Here is a 19,864-nt window from a genome sequence, read left to right as displayed (position 1 = left end):
GCCACCGGGAATAGCCGGATTGAGAAATCAAGCGAGCGGGTCTGGAGCCACCAGAGCGAGTCCACTATCGCAGCTGGCCCATTTTCACCAGCGTAAACCAGGAGTGAGCTCCACCCAGGCCTCTGGACTCACACCAGTGACGGGGATCATGCTCAGGGGATCGGTCTTTGCCAATCGCACCCCAACTGCCCAGGAGTGCTCTTCCTGCCAGCAAAAGGGGGGAGTCTGGTGGGATCTGATGTCTGTAAGACACAAGAGGGTGGAAACTCAGGCAAGGAAGGGGGCTTGGGTCACAGGAGACCTGGTGGCCCAGACACACTCCCTGGGGGGCCCTACGCACGTCACACTAGGGTATATTTTCGAAAGGGCTGGGGCCTCTTTCTCCAGAGAGCAGTGCCAGAGGGGTCACCGTGGCTGCCGCTGGGGGCTGAGGATTTCGGAAAATCTGGGCTCAATTGTGGGGGGTTGAGCCCTTGAAAAACCAGCCTCCGTGTCCCAGAACCCCTCTCTGCTGTCCGCCCAGTCTCTCTAGACGGTAAGCTCCTGGGGGCCAGTGCTGTCTCACTACATCTCTGCAGTACCTGGCACGCTTTGGGGGGGAGGCCCTAGGGATTGCTTCAGTTCAAATCACACACACACACGACCAGGATAAGTGGGCTGCCCTAGCGACAGCCTGACTAGGCAAGGACTGCCTCTCACGCCACGCTTGGGTACGATCGGGACCCTTGGGTGGCACCGAAATATAAATCGTTAACAGGTCAGTACACAGGGGGTTTCTCTCTCTCCCGTCTCTGCTCCTTCCGTCAGTCTCCTCTCTGCATTTCTCTCTCTCCTGTTTTCGGATCCACTTCCACCTCCGCGGCGATTTTTTCCCCTTCCCCTGCTGTCATAAACACACACACCCCGCCGAGCACAATCTGAGCCCAATAACATTCAGGGCGGAGTCACAAGTAAACAGCCTGGGCTGGCTTTGCAATCCAGCACCCCGGGGTGGCCGGTCCCTCGCTCTGACAGCTGTTTCGGGCGGGGAGAGGAGACATTTCAACCAGACTGGCAGCACAGGGCTGGTGAGTGAGAATCAGCAAGTGACAGTGTCCAGCCTGAAATAAAGGAGATACAACATCACCCCACTCACCATGAGCCACACAGCCCAGTGGGCAGATTCCCCAGTTATCACAGCCCCAGCTGGACATATCTAGGAGGCAGATTACTTTTATTCCAGTAGCACCGCGGCCACAGTCAAAATCAGGGCCCTCCGTGCTGGGCACTGCGTAGACAGCTGGTGAGAGACAGCCCTGCCTGAGAGAGCTCCCACTTGAAAACAGAGTGAGAAGGGAAACTGAGTCACAGAGAGGTTAAAGTGACTTGCCGAAGATCACCCAGCAAGGCAGTGGCAGAGGTGGGAATGGAACGCAGGTCTGCAGACCCCTTGTCTGGTTACCCTCCTCCTGACATGCCCCTCTTTTCTCCCTTGCAGGGCAGGGTTGAACCTTGTGTACTGCGTCCGGGGGGGGGGGGAGGGGACACCCAGACAGCTCTGCGGAGAGGCTCGGACTGGCCTGCCTCAGCCCTGATGAGCAGCGAGGGTAACAGCAGCCCAGATGGTGTGCACACCGCAATCCCACAGCCTAGCAGGTTGTAAAACCAGCGCAGGGCTTTTCCCAAGGCAACAGCCCCAGAAACATTCAGCAGCGTAAAAGCCAGACGGGTTTTCACAGTGACAAAAGTGGAATTTCAATAGCTGGGATGGGGATCTTTCAGCACCGCCCGTTATGGTTTGGCTCAGATCACTTTACAAGGGTAGGTCAGCACCTCTAGCTGCTATCAGGCAGGGGAGAGAGTCTCCAACCTAGTGGGTGGCATACATCAGGAGACCCAGGGTCCATTCCCAGCTCTTCCACTGAGCTGATGAGCAACTTCTGGCAAGTGGCCTCCTCTCCCATCCCACAGCTGTCTTGTCTATTTATCCTAGGAACTCTCTGGGGCCGGGGCCATCTTTCACTGTGTGTTTGTACAGCACAGAGCACAATCAGGCCTTTAGTCACTTCTGTAACATAAACAAGATATGGGGAAACTGAGGCACGGAGACGCTGAATGACTTGCCCAAGGCCACAGAGTGAGTCAGTGGCCAGGAATGGAACCTAGGTCTCCTGGTTTTTCCTGCCACTCCCCACGACCCCACTGCCTCCAGCCCCTGGTTCCTGACCTGCAGTACCTCTTATTGTGCACCACTCCCATCCCTCTACCAAGACACTAACCCTGACCGACAAGATGCTGTGCTATCCCAAACCCCCGTCTCTGCCCCGCCTGCTGTCTGCTCCTCCCAAACTAGCCCCAGACTCGGCCAGGAGAAGCCAACACACAGTGCGGACCAAGATCCGGTGGAAGCCATCAGATCCAATCCCCTTCTGACTCTTGTGTGTAGCGTGCCAAGGGGCCTGCTGCCCTCCACCCCAGAGCTGGCTGCATTTTAGCGTTGATCATTTCTGAAGCAGTTTGGAGCAAAATGCTGTAGAAACGCCATCTCAAACGTGCCTCTAGTTTTGCGGGCCTCAGTTCTTGGGTGCCCCGATTTAAGACACAGAGGGTACGTCTGTACCGCACACTGGGCCCGGGTCTGTAGGACCCAGGTTTGTGGCCTTGGCATTTCCAACCCCGTGCCGGAGCATCCACACTGCATTGTAAACCTGGGTTGGCAGTTGCTGGGTCTCTCAGCCACGTCCGCACTGCACCACACGGACCTTCTGACTCGGGACTGCGACTTGAGCTGCGTGCCCCCTGCAAAAGGACGGGGCTTTGGACCCGAGTGCCAGCAGGACTCAGGCTCTGACAAGCCCCCTTCGCAGGGTCCTAGGACCCGGGTCCTGAGTGCACGCCAATCCAAGTCAGACTGAGGTGCGTGTGGGCGGAAGGAGGGCTTGGACTCAGACCTGAGTCTGGGCTTAGCATGCAGTGTACACGAACCCCAGGGTTAACTCCTTTGCCATCTTTCTTCTCACCCCCACAATGAAAGGGGAGAGGGGTGGAATATCACTTGAAATGTCCCATGTGGAGTCTCCGGCCTTTCCCCCTGCCCCGTGACCGCCTGTTTATCCCAGAAGGTTACAAGGTTTCTATTTGAAACGTGTGTTTACATTCCACATTCCTCCCCCTCTAAAAAAAAAAAAATCCTTTATTAGCATGGCCCGGCGATGCTGTGCGAGTGCCCTCGGAGATGCCAAGCCGGTGAGCTGGCCGGAGCGGCCCTGCATTCCCGGCCCTCTGGTTTTGCAGACAGGGTGACTCACGGCTGGCGAACGGCGACTTGCGCTCCTTTTAAACATTCGCACCGAGGGGCCGACGCACGAGCTTCCCTTGGACACAAGCAGCAAGACGGATGGGGTTTCCGTGCCGACCCCCCACCCAGGCATGATCAGACGCGCCGCGTCCATTTCCATGACGGGAGGGCGCCCATCCGGGATGCGCTTTGTAACTTCACGGCTCAGCAGTGCTCAGAGCCCGATCGCGCCTCGTTCAGCACCTCCCCCGGGTGACACGCACCGAGCAGAGCACAACCCAGGGCCCGCCGGTTGCTGCGCTCTGGGGAACCGCAGGCTGAACCGTTACAGAGCTGGACAGAGGCCCACTTCTGGAGGCAGTGGTGGGGCAGGGCACGGGACGGGGAGCACAGACCTAGATGTAATCCCCAGCCCTGCCACTGCCTTGCTGTGTCTCTCTGGGCAAATCACTTTCCCTCCTTCTGTGAAATGGGGAGCAGGGCTGCCTCTCTGAGCCCTGGGGATGCACAGGGTCAGACCGCATTGACCAGCTGCTGTCTATAGGGCAGCACGAGTTAAAGGGCAAACGCCGCTGTGAATCGGGGGGGGGCAGTTAAACTGTTTGCCCCGATTCTGTCGTCGCGGGAAAGCGCCTGACTGGTGGCTACTAATATTCTATTCAATAAAGCCCGAGGCAGACTCCAGCTGGGACCACCTCCGTTCTGGGCTGAAAACCGGTGCCATTGCGTTACCCCTGAGCTGGCCAAAGGTGATCAGAGCCCCCAAGCCAAGCGGCATTGTGACCTGACGCACGGGGTCGCTGGGCCGTTCCGGGTTGGCCCGTCCACCCCTCCATAGACAGAGAGGGGCAGATAGGCCAAACCTGAGTGACCTACGACCACATGTCCTGGGTCTCAATGCCCAGAGCAAGGAACTGGGCCCAGACTCGTGGGCAGGAGCTGCCGCTGTGAGGTGAGTGCAGATCAGTTTCGCTCTCCCCCTTCCGCCCCCCGGCCTCACTTTTCAGCGCCCCCCACTATTGTCTTGTGTATACTGATGGAGCAAAAAACAACATTATTTGGTGACCTTTCTGTGGCTTATTGGTCCCCCCACCCCACCTCTGCAACGAAATTTACTAAAAAATTCAGTGACAAAGTCATAACCTTGCCCAGGATGGATTTCCAGGCGTATCTTTGCATTCACCTGCACACCAGAACCATCCCGCTTTGAAAGGGCCAGGATCATGCCCACGCCCCCCCACTCCCCACCCTTTCCCCACCCCGCAGCTCGTCCTGAGAGCGTCTCCAGGCGAGTCCGGCGATAACTGAACACGAGGCCATGGGAACATAAGAATGACCACATTGGGTCAGAACAAAGGTCCATCTAGCCCAGTCTCCTGTCTTCCAACAGTGGCCAATGCCAGGAGCCCCAGAGGGAATGAACAGACCCGGGAATCAAGAAGTGTCACCCCTGTCACCCATTCCCAGCTTCTGGCAAACAGAGGCTAGGGACACCATCCCTGCCCATCCTGGCTAACAGCCATTGACAGACCTATCCTAGATGAATTTATCTAGTTCTTTTTTGAACCCTGTTACGGTCTTGGCCTTCACAACATCCTCTGGCAAGGAGTTCCACAGGTCGACTGTGCGTTGTGTGAAAAAAGCTCACCCTGCGAGTCCTGCATCAAACCCATCACTTCCCACGGAGCCACAGCATCCAAGCGGAGTCAGACCAAGCCCCAGCCAGGCTGCTTTACAACTTGTAGTAACCAGGCACCCAAATCCTGACGCACGCAAACACACAAGCAAATCCTCCCAAAGCCAGGGGATCCGGCCAGCTGCAAACTCCACCAGGATTAGGTAATGCTGACAATTACTTGCACATCATCCAGCCCTACATCCTCTTCCTTGCTTACCCTTGTCACACACCCACACTCACCCATTTGCCAGGCCAGGCACTGACGGGCCAGCGCGTCTCCCAGCCTGGCAGGCACCGACCCCGTTGCGCACGGTTCTATGCAATCAAAAGGCGACAGGCTTCTGGGTTTCTCTCCCGCACCCCCACGCCCCTCTGCTGCCCCCCATTTCCTTCACCCTGTGAGAACCAGCTCCGAACTCCACATCCCAGTTGACGCAAGTGCATGGATGCGGTTTGTGAACACGGAGCCCTTCTTTGTGATGAGAAGGGAGGGCGGGGGGCACAGGCTGTGCAATTTTGAGAGGCGGTCAGCTACAGGAGGGGCAGGGGCAGCCCAGTGGTTCAGAGGCATCTCCCAATCCAGGGAAGGAAGGAAGGAAGGGAGGCCGTGCTATTAACATCTCAGGTACCTAAAGGCAGCGAGCTGGGGCTAAAATGGAAGCTGACGCTGTCCACTTGAGATCCGAGGGGCTGCCGGCGCTGCATGGGGCTCTATCTGCAGAAGCCAGTTGCAGCCGGGCATTGAATGGGGCTTCAGGCCAAACTGGAAGAGGGGAGGGAGTATCTCCCTTCTGCCTTCAGAGGAGGGCTGAAGATCTCAGGAAGCCAGAGGTAGGGGTGGTAAATCAGGGCAGAATGTCCCTGCATCCACCCCCTGCCCTTGTCACTGACAGATCAACCCTCCCTGCTCCATGCTGGAAACTGACGCTCCAAGCGATTCTCATTCCTTAAACGCCACCGAGGCTGATGGCGCTGGGAAGTTAGAAAGCCGGAGCCCCTCGCCCTGAGGTGGCCGGCAGCTAAATGAATCAACGCCGGACAACGAGGCGTGCGCGTGAAGGGACGGGAGCCGTGCCCTGCCGAACGCCTCGAGCCCTGGGCGCGTCGTCCCTCAGCGCAAGGTCGCGTGTCACTCCCACCAACCCACACAACCTCAAGAGACCCAACCCCTCCACGGACACGCCGCGACGGACCGTGCTTCCCCGCACCGCAGGGGAAACCGGGCTGCCACCTCTCCAGGCCAAAGGTCATTTAGTGACCCATTCTGCAGCTGCCATCTGTGCCAGCTCGGAGCCAAAACCTCGGCAGTGGGCACTGGTGCGGGCCGCCACCCACCACGGTCTCTATTCAGGGCCAGCTGTGTCCTGAGGACCCAATCCAAAGCCCACCGCAGCCACTGGTGGGGGTGAGGGGAGAGTCTTGCCATACACTCCCCCAGGTTTTGGATCCGGCTCCCAGGGGCAGCAGAGGCTGAATCCCTGTTGAGGCAACAGAGACAGCTGCTCAATTGTAAGTCAGGGTGGAACCCAATGGAGCTACATCCATTTACAGCCGCTGAGGATCTGGCTCAGGCCCACACCGCAGCTGGCTGGCTCAGGGACGTGGCAGGAGCTGGAATATCACGGGGCCACCATCAAAATCAACCCATGCGCTGAGTCCTTCTGACAGGGAAAGGAAAAGGGTGCTTGGCAGAAGCAGCTGCTGGCAGGCAAGTCCGTCCCATATTCCCAGGCTTTCATTCAGCTTCCGAGCACCTTAACCCCGGAGTGAAGACTCAAAGGATCCAAAGAAAAGCCACATGGCATTACGAAACCCTGACCATCTGCCTGGCTCCTGGCTCCGCGAAGGGTAAACCCAACCCTGAGCAACTCTTCCATCGCGGGGCTCAGCGTACACGGCAGGATCGTGCCCTAGGACTAGAATTCCCAAGAGAGCTCAGCACCCAGAATGAGGGCCAGATTTCCGAAAGGGCGAGCGGGGCAGAGCGCCCTTTGGAAAACCTGCCCCAGAGCACCAGCGCTGAGCCCTCGAAAACCTGTCCCCCCGGGCAACTTTATAAACCCAGCTCCGTATTTGCAACACCATGGGCCCAATCCTACGAGATGCACAGCGCCCTGCACGGATGGAGCGGCCCCATGGCAGGGTCCAGCCCCCACCAATGCCAGAGGCACCTCCTGCTCCGTTCTAGACACTCAGGGCAATCAACAGCGTTGACGAGGCCGAATTAACGATCGCACGGCACTCACCTGCCACGGGAAGGCCATGGATCCGAGTCCGCGAAAGGAGCTCCAGCGATTGCTCGCGTCCGGATACCCCATCTGAAGAAAAACACGATTCGCTCTCGTAAATCGTCTGCAACATCGCGGGCGGCCCCAGCGTCCTGGGCACGAGAAGCATGCCAGGAACTACTCAGACACCAGCTACCGCAGGGCCCAGCAAGGCAATCCACGCTGGCTTCCTTCCCTGTCGCACCTTCGCCTTACAATCCGGCGCAGGGCAAGGGAGCTTTCCTTTGCCGGGGCGGGGGGGGTCCGTTGTGCCGAATCTCAGCCGAAAACCATCAGACGTCCCCCGCCCTCCACCCGCAAAGAGCAAAAGGCGGAGGTCTCCGAGGAAAAGTTAAAGCATCCGAGTCAGCGAGCAGCGTTCGACAGCAACCCCAAAAAGATTCGTCTGCTGGGCCAAACAAATAATATTCAAATCTTGCAAACAAAATTCTAATAGTCACTGTTTATGCCAACTGCAGACAGCAGAGGCCAGGCGTGGGAAGGGCCCGCTGTTCCGGAAGGGGGTCCAGGCGCTAGTCTAGAGAAGAAGGAGGGTTTCACATCTCAGGCACGGTCTGATTCACGCCGGGAGGCAGCTCCCCACCCGGGGAAGAACAGCACTGATCAGGCATCCGCACAGGAGCGGAGACAGAGCTGGCTCCCAGCGTCACCAAAACACGACTGAGCTAAGATGTCCTGCGAAGCAGAAGGGGCTGGGCTTGCCCGTGAAGCCCTTTGCTAATTGCGCCACCGACAATTCCCTTTATCTCATTTTTTTTTTTCCTCTCCCATCCTTCCCACCCAGTGAGACAGCAGCTGCCCAGGGTGACCTAAAATAGAACTGAAGGGGAGGAGCCGGCTATAAATAGTCCAATGCTCAGGGACCTGGGATTGTTCCTAGGGGCCTGCCTAGCAGATAAAGCTTTTACCAAAGGGGTCAGTGGAATTGCCTCCCTGGGGGTGGGAGAGGGGAAGGAGGGCTGAGAGCCCTGCCAAACAGAGCCAGGAGAGAGACAGATTGGATTTGGGGGGGGGGGGGGGGGAGAAACACGAGAGGGGGCGGGGAGAAAAAAGTTAATTTCTACAGTATTCTTTGCCCCAGTCTGAAATTGACTAGATCAGCAGAAGGTCTACGGGGGATGGCTTCAAAATAGCCTTTGCATTTGCTACCCCCAGACCCCAACACTCAACTGGGACCCCCACCTTCCTGCCCTATCCCCCCTCCACCCCCCAGACAACCCTGACCAGCCCTCCTGCCCTCAAACCCCAACTTTCAACCCTAACCCCCCCCCTCCAGACTGGAGGAAATTAATCCAATCTTTAAAAAAAACCTCAAAACAAAACCCTCCCCCAAGTTTTGAGCCCCAAAAGGGCCAGAGACCCCACGAAACGCACCAGGGGCTTGGCTCTTGATTTGATGTGGAAGGTGCTCAGATACCCCGGTGAGGGGCAGCGAGACAGACCCAACAGCCAGACAGCATGGATTAGCAATAGCAAACAGGACTGGCTAACTAACCCTCACACGGCTGCACTCATGGGCGGTGGGTATCGTAGGCATGGGAAGGCTCTGCCTTCCCAAACAGCCTGATGTCCCCCTGCCCAGGCTCCACCCCCAGACCCCAGCCTGTCTAGGCTTCCCTTTGTGCCGGAGGCTGGGGCAGGCAAGCTAGGGGCTGCGGTGTGCCCCCGGGGCTGTGCCACGCCACCCGTCCTCCCAGCGCTCCGGCCGCACCTCCTGCCCGTCCGCCTGCCCAGCGCTGGGGTTGGGGGCACTCTGACCATGCCGTCTGCCCGCCCGTCCAGCGCCGGGGCTGGCAGCTCGGCCGGGGGATGCCTTCAGGGGCTGGGAGAGGAGGCCGGCTGGCCTGGGGTTGGACTGGGCTGGGCAACGCGGCCCAGCGCTCTGGGGCCGGGGGGACTGGGCCCGTGCTGCCCCAGCTCTCCGGGGCCACAGGAGTCTGGGTCACTGGGCAGGGGCCAGCAGCCACAGTGGGGGGCAGGGCTCGGGTGGGCGTGGAAGGGGCGTGGCTAGGGGGGACTAGCCTCCCCAAGCTTGGGGTTCACCCCCCTCCCATGGCTGCACTTAGTTTACTTTTCTGCTTGCGCAGGTCAGCCACCCAAAGAGCACCAGGGATAGCTAGGGCAGGGGCGAGGACCCAGGCCCCGGAGTTGCGGGGTGGGGGGGTGTTGGTGGGTGGAGGTTGTTTGTTCTAAGCGATCTGATGGAACGAAAGCGACCCTGGACAACGGGCAGGGAACCTCCCGCCCTAGCTGGGTCTCCAGGCAGGCACCCACGGCCAATGGCTGCTACTGAAAATTTAGGAGCCCGGCGTCCCCTGCCACCCCCCCACCAGGACGCAGGGGATAACACAGGGGGTTTGCCACAGGAAGGAAGGTCCCCGTAGGGAAAGGCGGCTTTGCGTTCACGCCTCGCTCAGCAGGCCAAGCCCCTCCCGGCTTCGTTCAACCCGTGGCCAGGCCCTTTGCCAGCCAGCGGACCCAGCCGCACAGAGCCTAGAGACGCACCTGGCAGACGGAGGCTGCCCCGAGCCGTGAGGGACGGAGCTGCTGAGTGTGAGTTCAGGAGCTAGCTTGGCCCTCAGCAGGGGCTGATCTGGCCAGAGCATCCCCCACCCCGCGTGGGGCTCAGAGCGCCGGCCGGCCGCTCCTCCCCCGTTTAGCCACAGGGAGCACCCAGCAATCTGCTCCATGGCTTAGCCAGCGGCCCCCCGTGTCCTGCCTACACCCACCCAACAGCTTAGGAGACTTCACCCACAGCGCAGCCTCTCCCAGAAGCCTGAACCAGGTCTCCCACCTCTTGGAGCCCACGTATGGCTGCAGCAGGAACAGCTCAGGGCCTGGTAAAGGCAGAAGGCCGCAGCTGGCAGAGCTCAATCAGTGGCCCCCCGCCCCCCGGGCCCTTCTTAACCCGCTGTCCTGGCAGGCGGGGATCTGACAGCGAGTTGTTTCTTCTTCTTCTGCTGCCGGGGCCAAGCCTGCACGGGAAGCCACAAATGCAGCTCCCCCCAGACTCCACCTCGATGCGGTCTCTTCCCTTTTTTGTGTTGTTTTGCATGGAAGGCCAGCCCGGCTCAGTAACTCAAGCCACCGAGTGAGGCTTGCGAAAGCTCCCTCCAAGAGGCCCTAATTGCCCCGGACGTTAATCCGCATCAGCGCTGCCAGAAATAAAACCCCAGGTTTCGCCGGGAAGGGGAAAAATCTCTGCGTGGGAGTTCGGGGCCCTGGTAAGAGCAAGCCGGGAAAGCAAGCATGCGGCTCCCGCGGTGGCTCCCACTAGGCCACGGGCCCCGGCGGCAACCGGCCAGGCTGACCCGAGAAGCTGCTGCCTATCGGGCTGCACCTTGCCACCCCGTGGACAGAACCCGGAGAGGTGCAGGATGGGAGAGAAAGTTCTGGCCCTTGTTCCTCAGCACGCCTGAGCCACGGGGCCAAAACTATTCACCGGGGTCAAAAAATGCTCCTCCCCTCCCCCAGTCCCAGGTTGAGGAGCCCCCGCAAAGCAGCCCCGGGGGCGGGACAGGGGGGGGGAAGCGTTGGGGGCTGGGCTTTAGCAACACCACTTCTCCGGGGGGGAGCTAGTGGCCTGCAGCCTCCTGGGAACCGGGGGTGGGGGGGTCATTCTCTGCTGGAGCAAATTTGCGCCGCTCCGTTGATTCTTGTGGAGCGGCACGTGTTTACACCAGCACTGAATCCAGCCTCCTTGGGGCTTGTCGGCGGGACGGACTGGCCGTAGGGGTTGCGATGCCAGACCGGGCCAAACGCACCGTGAATCAAGCGGTGAGCACGGATGCCGGCAGGGCAAACGTGGGAATCCTCGCGGCACTTCCTGCAGCACCTTCCCGGGAAGCCCGCTGGGGACTGGGCCGAGGTTCAGGGGAAGACGCGAGGACTCGGTGCCTCTCCTCTAGGTCGCCGCTCCGACTCCAAGCCGAAGTTGGGAGGGACCGAAAGTCGTTACTGCGCGCTGGCCGATGACGTGTGTGAAATTAACCGAGGCTCTTAGAGGACAGGCATCATGAAAACCAAAGACACCCCGTGCCCTATGCTACTTGCCCCTCGTTGGCCAATGCCTGTGTGGGACAGGGAGACTTCACTCCCCCTTCCCATACATTGGGGTCCCCTCCAGGACCGAGGACAGATACACGGGCAGGGGAAGCTTGCTGGGCCGCTGCCCCCGATGCACCCGTCCTGGGGGATGCTCACACAAGGCACCAAGCACTGCAAAGCCAACCTCAAAGCGTCACTTAGGTCGGGTTTGTACAGCACCCAGCGCCAAGGGGGCCTGGCTCCACTGCAGCCCCAGCACCCTTCTAGCAAAGCCCTGGGCGAAAACCGAGGTTGCCCACATCCAGACAGACAATCCACCACCGTCAATACCCACTGATCATTCCCATCCCCCGCCCCCTCCCCCCCATCCCATGTTTACTGCCCCAGGCAACTGCCCCGGCAGTAGATCCGGCCCATGGCAAAGGTGCCCATGGAAACAGAGCCAAGGATCACCTTTCAGGGCCCCATACCCCGCGTGCTCTCAGGCTTGCTCAGGCTCTACGTTCTGGGGCGGTGTTTAAATTTCTGACCCAGCCCAGCAAAGGGGACGCTGGTTTATTTATCAGTGTGTTAATCCGAACCCTAGACTTTTAATAGCAGGGTTATTTATGGGCCATTCCCCCCCCGCGGTGCACTTTTGGAGTTGACGTCAGACGAGCTATTCCTGCGGCTGCAAACGGGCAGGAGGCCACAGGATATTTTCCCCCCTCGGCGCAGTTGACCCCGCGGATCACGTCAAGGTCCAGCGTTGCAACATAAGCAGCAGGCAGGGCGCTCGGGATCAGCCCCCTCCCGCCCCACCAGCTCTGGGGGAAGGGGACGCCCTGCCCGCCACGCTTTCCACCTGAGTGGAGATCGTGGTAGGTTTCTATCCTGAACTGCTCTGTGGCAGGGCAGAGCGGCTCCAGGCTAAACACTCAATGCAGGGGAGTCTTGGTGCAAGGGGCGCCATATGCCGGGCGGGGGGGTGGGGGGGGGAATAATGCAAATCAGACCCAAACACCGGCCTCCATGGCAGGCTGCTCTGTTCAGCGGACTGTGGGTAACTGATGCGTGCAGCTCTGGGGCCGGCTGCGTTTCAGGAACTCGGTGGAATTCAATGGAAGCCAGGGGCAGGGTCCACTCATGGCAGGGGCTCAGTTCCCAAGCAGGGGAGAGCTTGGCTCTCACAGTTGCCACGTGCTCCGAGCGTCACAGAAAGAGGCCAACACGCTCGGCCGAGCGGCTGCCAAGGAAGTTATGCGGCACCGGGCGGGCTGGCCTTTTAAGGGGTAGCTGCCTCTGGGTGACGGGGCTGAGGCCAGGGATCCGGCCATAGCCAGCAGGTCAGCTGGTCCTTGGATAAAAGGCCAAGACACAGCCCGGCTGGGAGCAAGCCATGCAGGGAAATACCCCTAGGAGAGTCTGGGGCAGAGCAAAGGAGCCGACGGACGGGGAACTCTTGTGAGCCGGAGAAATAAAACTCACCCCTAAATCCTACTGCTGCTGCTGAGGGTGTGATCTGTGGCTTTGGGCGGCACCCTGGCCTCACCGCTTTCCACCATTTGCCAGCCTAGGACAGAGGGGCCTGGGCCTGAAAAGCACCAAGCAAACCCACATCGGCCACTAACTTCGACGTCTCAGGATCAGGCCCAAAGTAACTGATCTGCGGAGCCCATGAGCCGGGTGCCCTCCTGGCCCATGGATTTTAAAAGCTGCCCACTAGGACTCAGGCACAGCCATGAAGGAGTTAAAACAGCCCCCCCCCCCGCTCCACTCACTGCATACAGACCAGCTGTTACTGGAGGCTCCAAACGTTGGTGACTTGAGTGGTATGAGAGGCCCTGTGATGGTCTCACCCATCCCCATGGCCTTGTATGCTACTTACCACATACAATCCAGGTCTGCATAACTTTTCCCCCAGCCGGCCACACCCCGTCCTAACCAATTCCTCCGGCATGCCAAATCCCCACAGACCAGCACATTCGCCAGCCAAAACCCACTCGCACACAATGCCCGGTTCACCTGTGGAACTCATTGCCACTGGACACCGCTATAGCCAAACGCTGAGCATGATGGCAAAAGGGATTCAAGAGGCGTATGCGGGAGGACAGGAATAGCTAGAGTCATCACCGTCCATGCCAAAATAATCTGGCGAGTTTGGGAAGGGGCTGCACACACTCTTGCTTCGTGCCACAAGGTGTAGGGGTCAGGAGGAAAAATACCCTGAGGGCAGGTCTGCCTCCTGCCAAGTTCTTTCCTCTAAGCAGATGGCACCGCTGTTGAAGATGGGCTACTGGGCTGGATGAACCACTGATCTGATCGGGTCTGGCAATTCCCATGAGATTAGAAACATAAACCCACGCAGAATTGCAACGGGCTATTCCCACAGTGAAGATCGGAGCACCCAGGTGGGGAGGTGGGGGGCTCGTAGTTTCCACTAGGATGCCACAAGGCTCTGGCTCTCGCAGCTGGGGGGGCTAGAGAGCTCACCCCACGACGCTCCCATCTGCGGCAGGGAGAGGCGGCTTTCCAGACAAGTGGGATTTGCCTGTGAGCTACGAAAACAGAGTTCTAAAAATACAGTGCGCGTTGAAAAGGGGAAGGGAAGAACCCAAACAGCCCTGGCAGGCAGCAAAAGCCATAGAGGACATCTGTATGCAAAAGGGACCAGCCCCTGCTGCATTGACCCAGCCCCCTCAAACTACCCTGGAACTCCCAGCACCTGGGGGGCTCACTCAGCCTGGCGCAGAAATATGGGGCCATGGAGCTTATTTTATTTTTGGCTCTTTTGTGGTTTTATAGAAAAGCAACGAAGGGTCCGAGCCATCAAATCCCAACCCTGATTGGAGTTGTCCCAAACTTCAGAGGGGTTTGGATTGGAGAGCTGGCATTCACAGAGGGGAGTGGGGTCCAGTGGTTGGAGGAAGGGGGACTGCGAGTCAGAACTCTTGGGAGTCCCAGCTCTGGGAGGGGAGTGGGGTCTAGCAGTTAGCACGAGGCTCTGGGGTTCTGGGTTCCCAGAGGGGAGTGGGGTCTAGTGGTTAGAGCGAGGGGGCTGGGAGTCAGGACTCCTGAGTTCAATTTCCAGCTCATGGAGGGGAGTGTTGTTTAGTGGTAGAGCAAGGTGTTGGCCTTATGGAGTCCTGAATTCTATTCCCAAACCTCGCAAGGGAGGTTGCCTAGTGGTTAGAGCAGAGTGGTTAGAGTCAGGACTCCCGCGCTCTCTTCCTTGCTATTCAAACTTGAACAAGTCACTTCACCTCACCTCAGTGCCTCAGTTTCCCCAAAGTGGGGACAATGCTGCTGACCTACCTTGGTGAAGTGCTTTGAGATCTCCATGTCATTGCTGTTTTGGTGATACGCGAAGAGACCAGTTAGAACACCAAATGAATGGCAGCATGCAGAAACATCGGACACGGACGTCTCGCATGCACACGCCAGCAGGAAAGCGTGTTTGTTTCTGACGCTTTCAGGGAAGTGGGATTCGTAGGTGTCGGTTCCTACTGGTACAGGCCGAGTCTTTATGTTGCTAGACTAAGCCATCCCAGGCCCTGCTTTGAAGTGTGGGTCCCACCAGGCTGTATCCCTGGCAGCCCAGATGTCACTGGAATTCCCACTGGACAAATTACAGGGTGGGTTTGACGACAATCCAGTCGTGATGAATATAGAACGGAGGACAACAGCTGGAAAAAGCCCACAGCTAACAAAACAACACACGTTAGCGGGCGCTGGCTTGGAACCTACAGATCTCAAGAATCACTCGCCGGCGCAGCCAAATCTTCTGCAACATAAATTACGCTGGGACAGATTCTCCTGCATGCTGGGGTGGATTGAAAACTGTTAAAGTGACCAGCCCTCACTTTGCTTTGGAAGGGGTTAGCTGGTCCTGCTTGCGGGCTAGGGCCTCCGTAGGGAAGCGGCCGTATGAGCAGAGTCAGTTTGCAGAGAGCCAACCTGGCCTAAGGTGGGGGGAGCTGGGTCTCACTGCTTTAGGGAGCAGCCTGCTCTGTCTCCCTCTGATTGGGCTCTTACGTGTTATCGTTCTGAATTCTAAGAACTAAAGTTGTGTTACGTTTTGACAACACCCAGCAGCTTACGGGGGCCAGAGAATTCCCTGCACCGAAGGAGGTAGGGACAACAAGTGGCCATGCGCTCCCCCGGTCACCTGCAGCTCCCAGTTAGGGGCGCGTGCCAGAGGCAGGGACAGGTCACAGTACAGCGGGGCCAAAAGGGGGCTCATCCCTAGAGCACACCACTCTGGAGATTCTAGGCCACAGGCCGCCCTCGGGGCTGCTCTAATCTACGCCCAGCTCACCCAGAATCCAGGGAGTGCAGAGATGACTGAAAGCGACCGCCTGCCGCTTTGCCTCTAAGAGGCGCTGCACAGAACCGGGGCCCCTTGAAAAGGGCGAGGCTGGGAGGCTCAAGGGGATGGGAAGGGAACAAGCAGCCGCTCCCCCCTCCAGCTCACGGGAAGGAGCACAGCCCAGGGCAGGTCAGCGACTGAACGCTGACCCTGGAGCTCCAGAAACCACCCGCGTTCAGTGGGAAGGGCTCAGCATTCGCACCAAGGGCAAAACCAGACTGAATAGATCACCCCGAGAGGGAGGGAGGCTGGCCCGCCCGTGCTCACTGCTGCTCGGTAACATGCACCATCGTCCCTACGGTGCAACCCTGCAGCTGCGGCCGTGGCCAGCCTGGAACTCAACGACGAAGCGCATCAAAAGCGACGAGCACTGAAGAGCACGCTGCCTATCCGCGGGGAGGAGCGGGGCTAGGTCCTAACCAAGGGGAGATGCCTCAGGGTATGGGCGTGAATGCAGCTAGCAGGGTACCAACAGCAGGATGCAGAGCACAGCACAAGTCTCCGTGCAAGCTAGAGCGCCCAGCACGGCCCCCAGGGTGCGTACCCGGCTCCCTGGCCCACGCGGAGCTGTTTACACAACTCTTGTTAGCCGCGCTCGCTGGATGCAAGCTAGCTCAGGTTGGGTAGCCCACGGCCAGCTTTGCTGCGTCGCCCTACCCTAAACGCGCTTCCGGCAGCAAGGCCAAGTAGCAGACGGGCCGGGGGCAAAGAAGACTCCTCTGGCTTCAGACCAGGGCCTGCAGAGAGAGTTTGCCCTGCTGCTGCTCACGCCCCTTCGGGCTCCAGGGCTGCCAGGCTGGCAGCTTTCAGCCCCCGACACCCGCCCCTTTATGGGGCGACAGAGACCCTGGCACCTGCCTGCTTCCAGGGCACTTCTCCCTGCAGCTTTTCCTTCCTGGCCTCCCTGTCTGGGGCCTCACCGGATCGTGGCTAAGACAGGGGCCATCCAGAAGGAATGGGGGTGAGGGTGGGGGAGGGGGGAAGACACCCTCAGACTGGGGGAGGGTCTGTTTTCGGGTCTCTCATCCATTTCCTGGATCAGGGCAGAGTTCCTCCAGGCAACTCGCATTACCTCCTTGAATTGATCCGGCACCGTCCGGGGCTCGTGGTGCCAAAGCCAAGGCTGAATCCTTTTGACCCTGTGACCGGGGTCCTGGTTCCATCGTTTGTCCTCCCCCATTTAGCCAATTCCCCATTTGAGGGGGCGGGCCTTCGGCTTTGACAGGCTCCACCCACCCTCGCAGGGTTCACCAGGCCGGCACCTTCCACCAGCATGGAACACCCACGGAAACGTACCAGACAGACTGGGGACAGACCAGCCAACCTCGGAGCTGGCCCTGGGCAGAGTCCCGGGCTGGCTGATCAGATGGCCCCGGCTAAGGATTTAAAAAACGACCCCACGTTCAAATAAAAGATGTTTTGCAATGTGATCTGGGCGTTGGAGCCGAGCTCAGAGGGTGCATCTGACCCTCCGGCCTCTGTGCACAACCCCACAGCGAGATCTTTATCATGCCCCCCCACCCCCCCATACACTTTTTAGATCCACAAATTAGATTACAAAGCTAATTGGCTTAGCATAACTACTGCTTAGTCTAGAGTCTCTCCTCTCCCCCAAAGCTCTGTCACTCACACACACAGCCCCCAGCCAGCTGCGCAAGTCCCATCTGCAGGCAGAGTTCTAGGATTCCTTCACTACGCGCACAGGGATGGGGGCCCAATCCTGCCCTTCCACAGCCCCCGGGGAGCCAAAGTCCCGCATCAATACGAGACGCAAAATAAAGATGGCCCCTGCCCAAAAGGGCTTCTGCTCTGATGGACGCGCACAGAGCGGACAGGAAGCTCTACAGTTCCCAGGTGGAACCAACCCTGCCTCAGCTGCCCCAGTGCCAATCTGGTGAAGGAAGCAGAGCCGCAGTGGTGTTAAACCAGAGCACGGTCCTCCTGGTGTAATTCAAGGCATCACATGCCCATCGCCAGACAAGAGTTGTGCCCTCTCCCAGGTCCACAGATGCCAAGGCACACACAATCTGGTGTTTTTCCTTAAAAGCCCCAGCTCCTGGAGTCCCATGATTCCATGAGAACCTTGGCTTTCCTTTTAAAAATAAATACATTTCTAGCTCCCGTGATTGTGGAAAAAGGCTAGACAATAAAACACTCTTGAAGGCTCCAAACCCAGGAAGCCGACAGAGAAAAAGAACCAAATGTTTTTTCATTTTTTGGAAGAAAAAAAAAAATCTTCTGGTTTTGAAGCCAATCGTGATTTGTATGGAGCCTCACTTTGCCCCCTCTCCCTACCTAAGGCCTTGTTCCCCATGGACTTCCTCCAGGGAGGGAGGGATAGCTCAGTGGTTTGAGCTTTGGCCTGCTAACCCAGGGTTGTGAGTTCAATCCTTGAGGGGGCCATTTAGGGATATGGGGCAAAAATTGGGGATTGTTCCTGCTTTGAGCACGGGGTTGGACTAGATGACCTCCTCAGGTCCCTTCCAACCCTGATATTCTATGAACCAGGTCTGGGGCAGCATCGCCCCAACTGGGGTAAGACCCTGACAATGCACAGACTTAGCATCTCAACCGGCCAGGGCAAGCTAAACGTATGGTAGCCAGTTTTAAACCAATATAAGCACCTCCACCCAGGGGTCTGCATCCCGTGCCCTTGTTCCTTCAGGTCCCCAGAGAATTCCTACCAGCTGGTAACTTGAGCTGCCCCAATCCCAATTCCTCCCATCTCTGTTTTTACCCTCCACTCCCTTGAGCGACTCCTACACGGCCTTTTTAGTTCTCGTGACTTCTAGCCCCTGTGGATTTCCTCCCGTTCTCACCCGGTGGCGTCATCGAGGCGTGCATGGCAGTGGGGAAATCAGACTCCAGGGGCAGCTCTGGCTGGTGGATTTCGGCTGGGACCGGTACAGCACAGAGCCTGACACAGCTGCAGAGCCGACGCCCGGCCCCAGTTCGCCACGGGCACTCCGTGACCCGGCTGCCATTTCCCGTTGCCGCCTCAACAGCAAGAGGGATTAGCCAGCCTCGGAACACCGCCTGGACCGTATGACGGGCCCCCGCTGCACGAACCCTCCCCGCTCCTAAGGCTGCGTGCCAAGGAAGCCGGGCCCGGTGAATCAGGGATTCTGTTCAACAAGCCAACACAGTTCAGGCTGCTCAGTGAAAGAAATGGGGACTCTTTGCACTTGGTCAGCAGGTTGCATTCCACATGTGGCTCCCCACCACCCCCTGCAGCCTTGAAATCAACCCACTAACTGTTGTGACTTGTTGTGACACTGCCTTGTCTTCACCTGAGTTAGGAACACACCCACAGGAGCGGATTTTCAACGTAAATAACTGATTTTAATCAGGGCTAAAATGCAAACAGAACTGTTCAGAGTGGAGCTCTGGCAAATATCTTAAACCCCTGGGGGGACCGCGAGCTGATTTCAGGAGGTCCGTGGGGCCCCGCGGCTGAAACTCCGAGCCCCTGAGCCACCCTCCCTGCGTGGAGCTAAAGCCCCGAGCCCCAGCACCCCCCATTCCCGCAGGGCTAAAGCCCCGAGACCCTCACATCACAGCTGAAGCCCAACACCCCAAATGGGGGAGGGGGGCATGGAAGGGGGACTCCAGGAAATAATCTATGAGAATTTAAGCCTTGATTTTAATCAACTTTTCCATTTGTACTTCAGTTCTTTGCTAAAGAAAGGTGCCGTCTCACTGGTTGTAATAGCCATTAAAACACGCTGATTTACAACCAGAGCCTTTGCACTAGCTTTGGTCCATCTTTCCACAGGCTAGGCGGGTCCCCTGTAACTACTGACACATTTATGTAAGTCGTTATATTGCATCACATTTTCAGATTCGTATTAATTGTACATGTTTCGTATGCTTGATAATGGTGAGATATTGCTTATTTCCTAGGTCATTAACTTTGTGCTCACAATTGGTGTCACAGTGCATCAGGATGGTAACTGGAATTTAGTTACACACACACACAAAACAGTGTGTGTGTGTGTGTGTGTGTAAGTGTAACTAAATTCCAGTTACCATCCTGATGCACTGTGAGGCCTAAACTCCTTACACACACACAAAACAGTGTGTGTGTGTGTGTGTGTGTGTGTGTGTGTGTGTGTGTAAGGAGTTTAGGCCTTACTATCTTTTGTACTAAAGTCAGATTTCATTTTAAACAAGAAAAAAATATAAATTAAACAAACAAACAAAAAATCTGACTTAAATTTTTAAAA

At 57.9% G+C, this 19,864-nt stretch overlaps 1 protein-coding gene across 8 annotated transcripts in view; it reads right to left on the bottom strand.

Annotated features, from left to right (window-relative positions):
- The window catches only part of HDAC5 (histone deacetylase 5), a 108,377-nt gene that overhangs the window by 62,182 nt on the left and 26,331 nt on the right, over nt 1-19,864 (bottom strand). For 4 of the 8 annotated variants that reach the window (XM_073325925.1, XM_073325927.1, XM_073325928.1 and 1 more), the window contains exon 3: nt 7,202-7,273. The exons of 1 other annotated variant lie outside the window; for it this stretch is intronic. In XM_073325925.1, coding sequence (XP_073182026.1) covers nt 7,202-7,273 — 72 coding nt within the window. Of the gene's footprint in view, nt 1-7,201; nt 7,945-19,864 lie in introns of those variants that run through there. 3 more of the 8 variants (XM_073325922.1, XM_073325924.1, XM_073325931.1) reach the window with 1 other exon arrangement.

The sequence above is a fragment of the Lepidochelys kempii genome, chromosome 27 (genome assembly GCF_965140265.1).
Source record: "Lepidochelys kempii isolate rLepKem1 chromosome 27, rLepKem1.hap2, whole genome shotgun sequence".
Lineage (NCBI taxonomy): Eukaryota > Metazoa > Chordata > Testudines > Cheloniidae > Lepidochelys > Lepidochelys kempii.
Note: the sequence above shows the minus strand (reverse complement) of the source record. Positions and strands in the feature narration are given on the sequence as shown.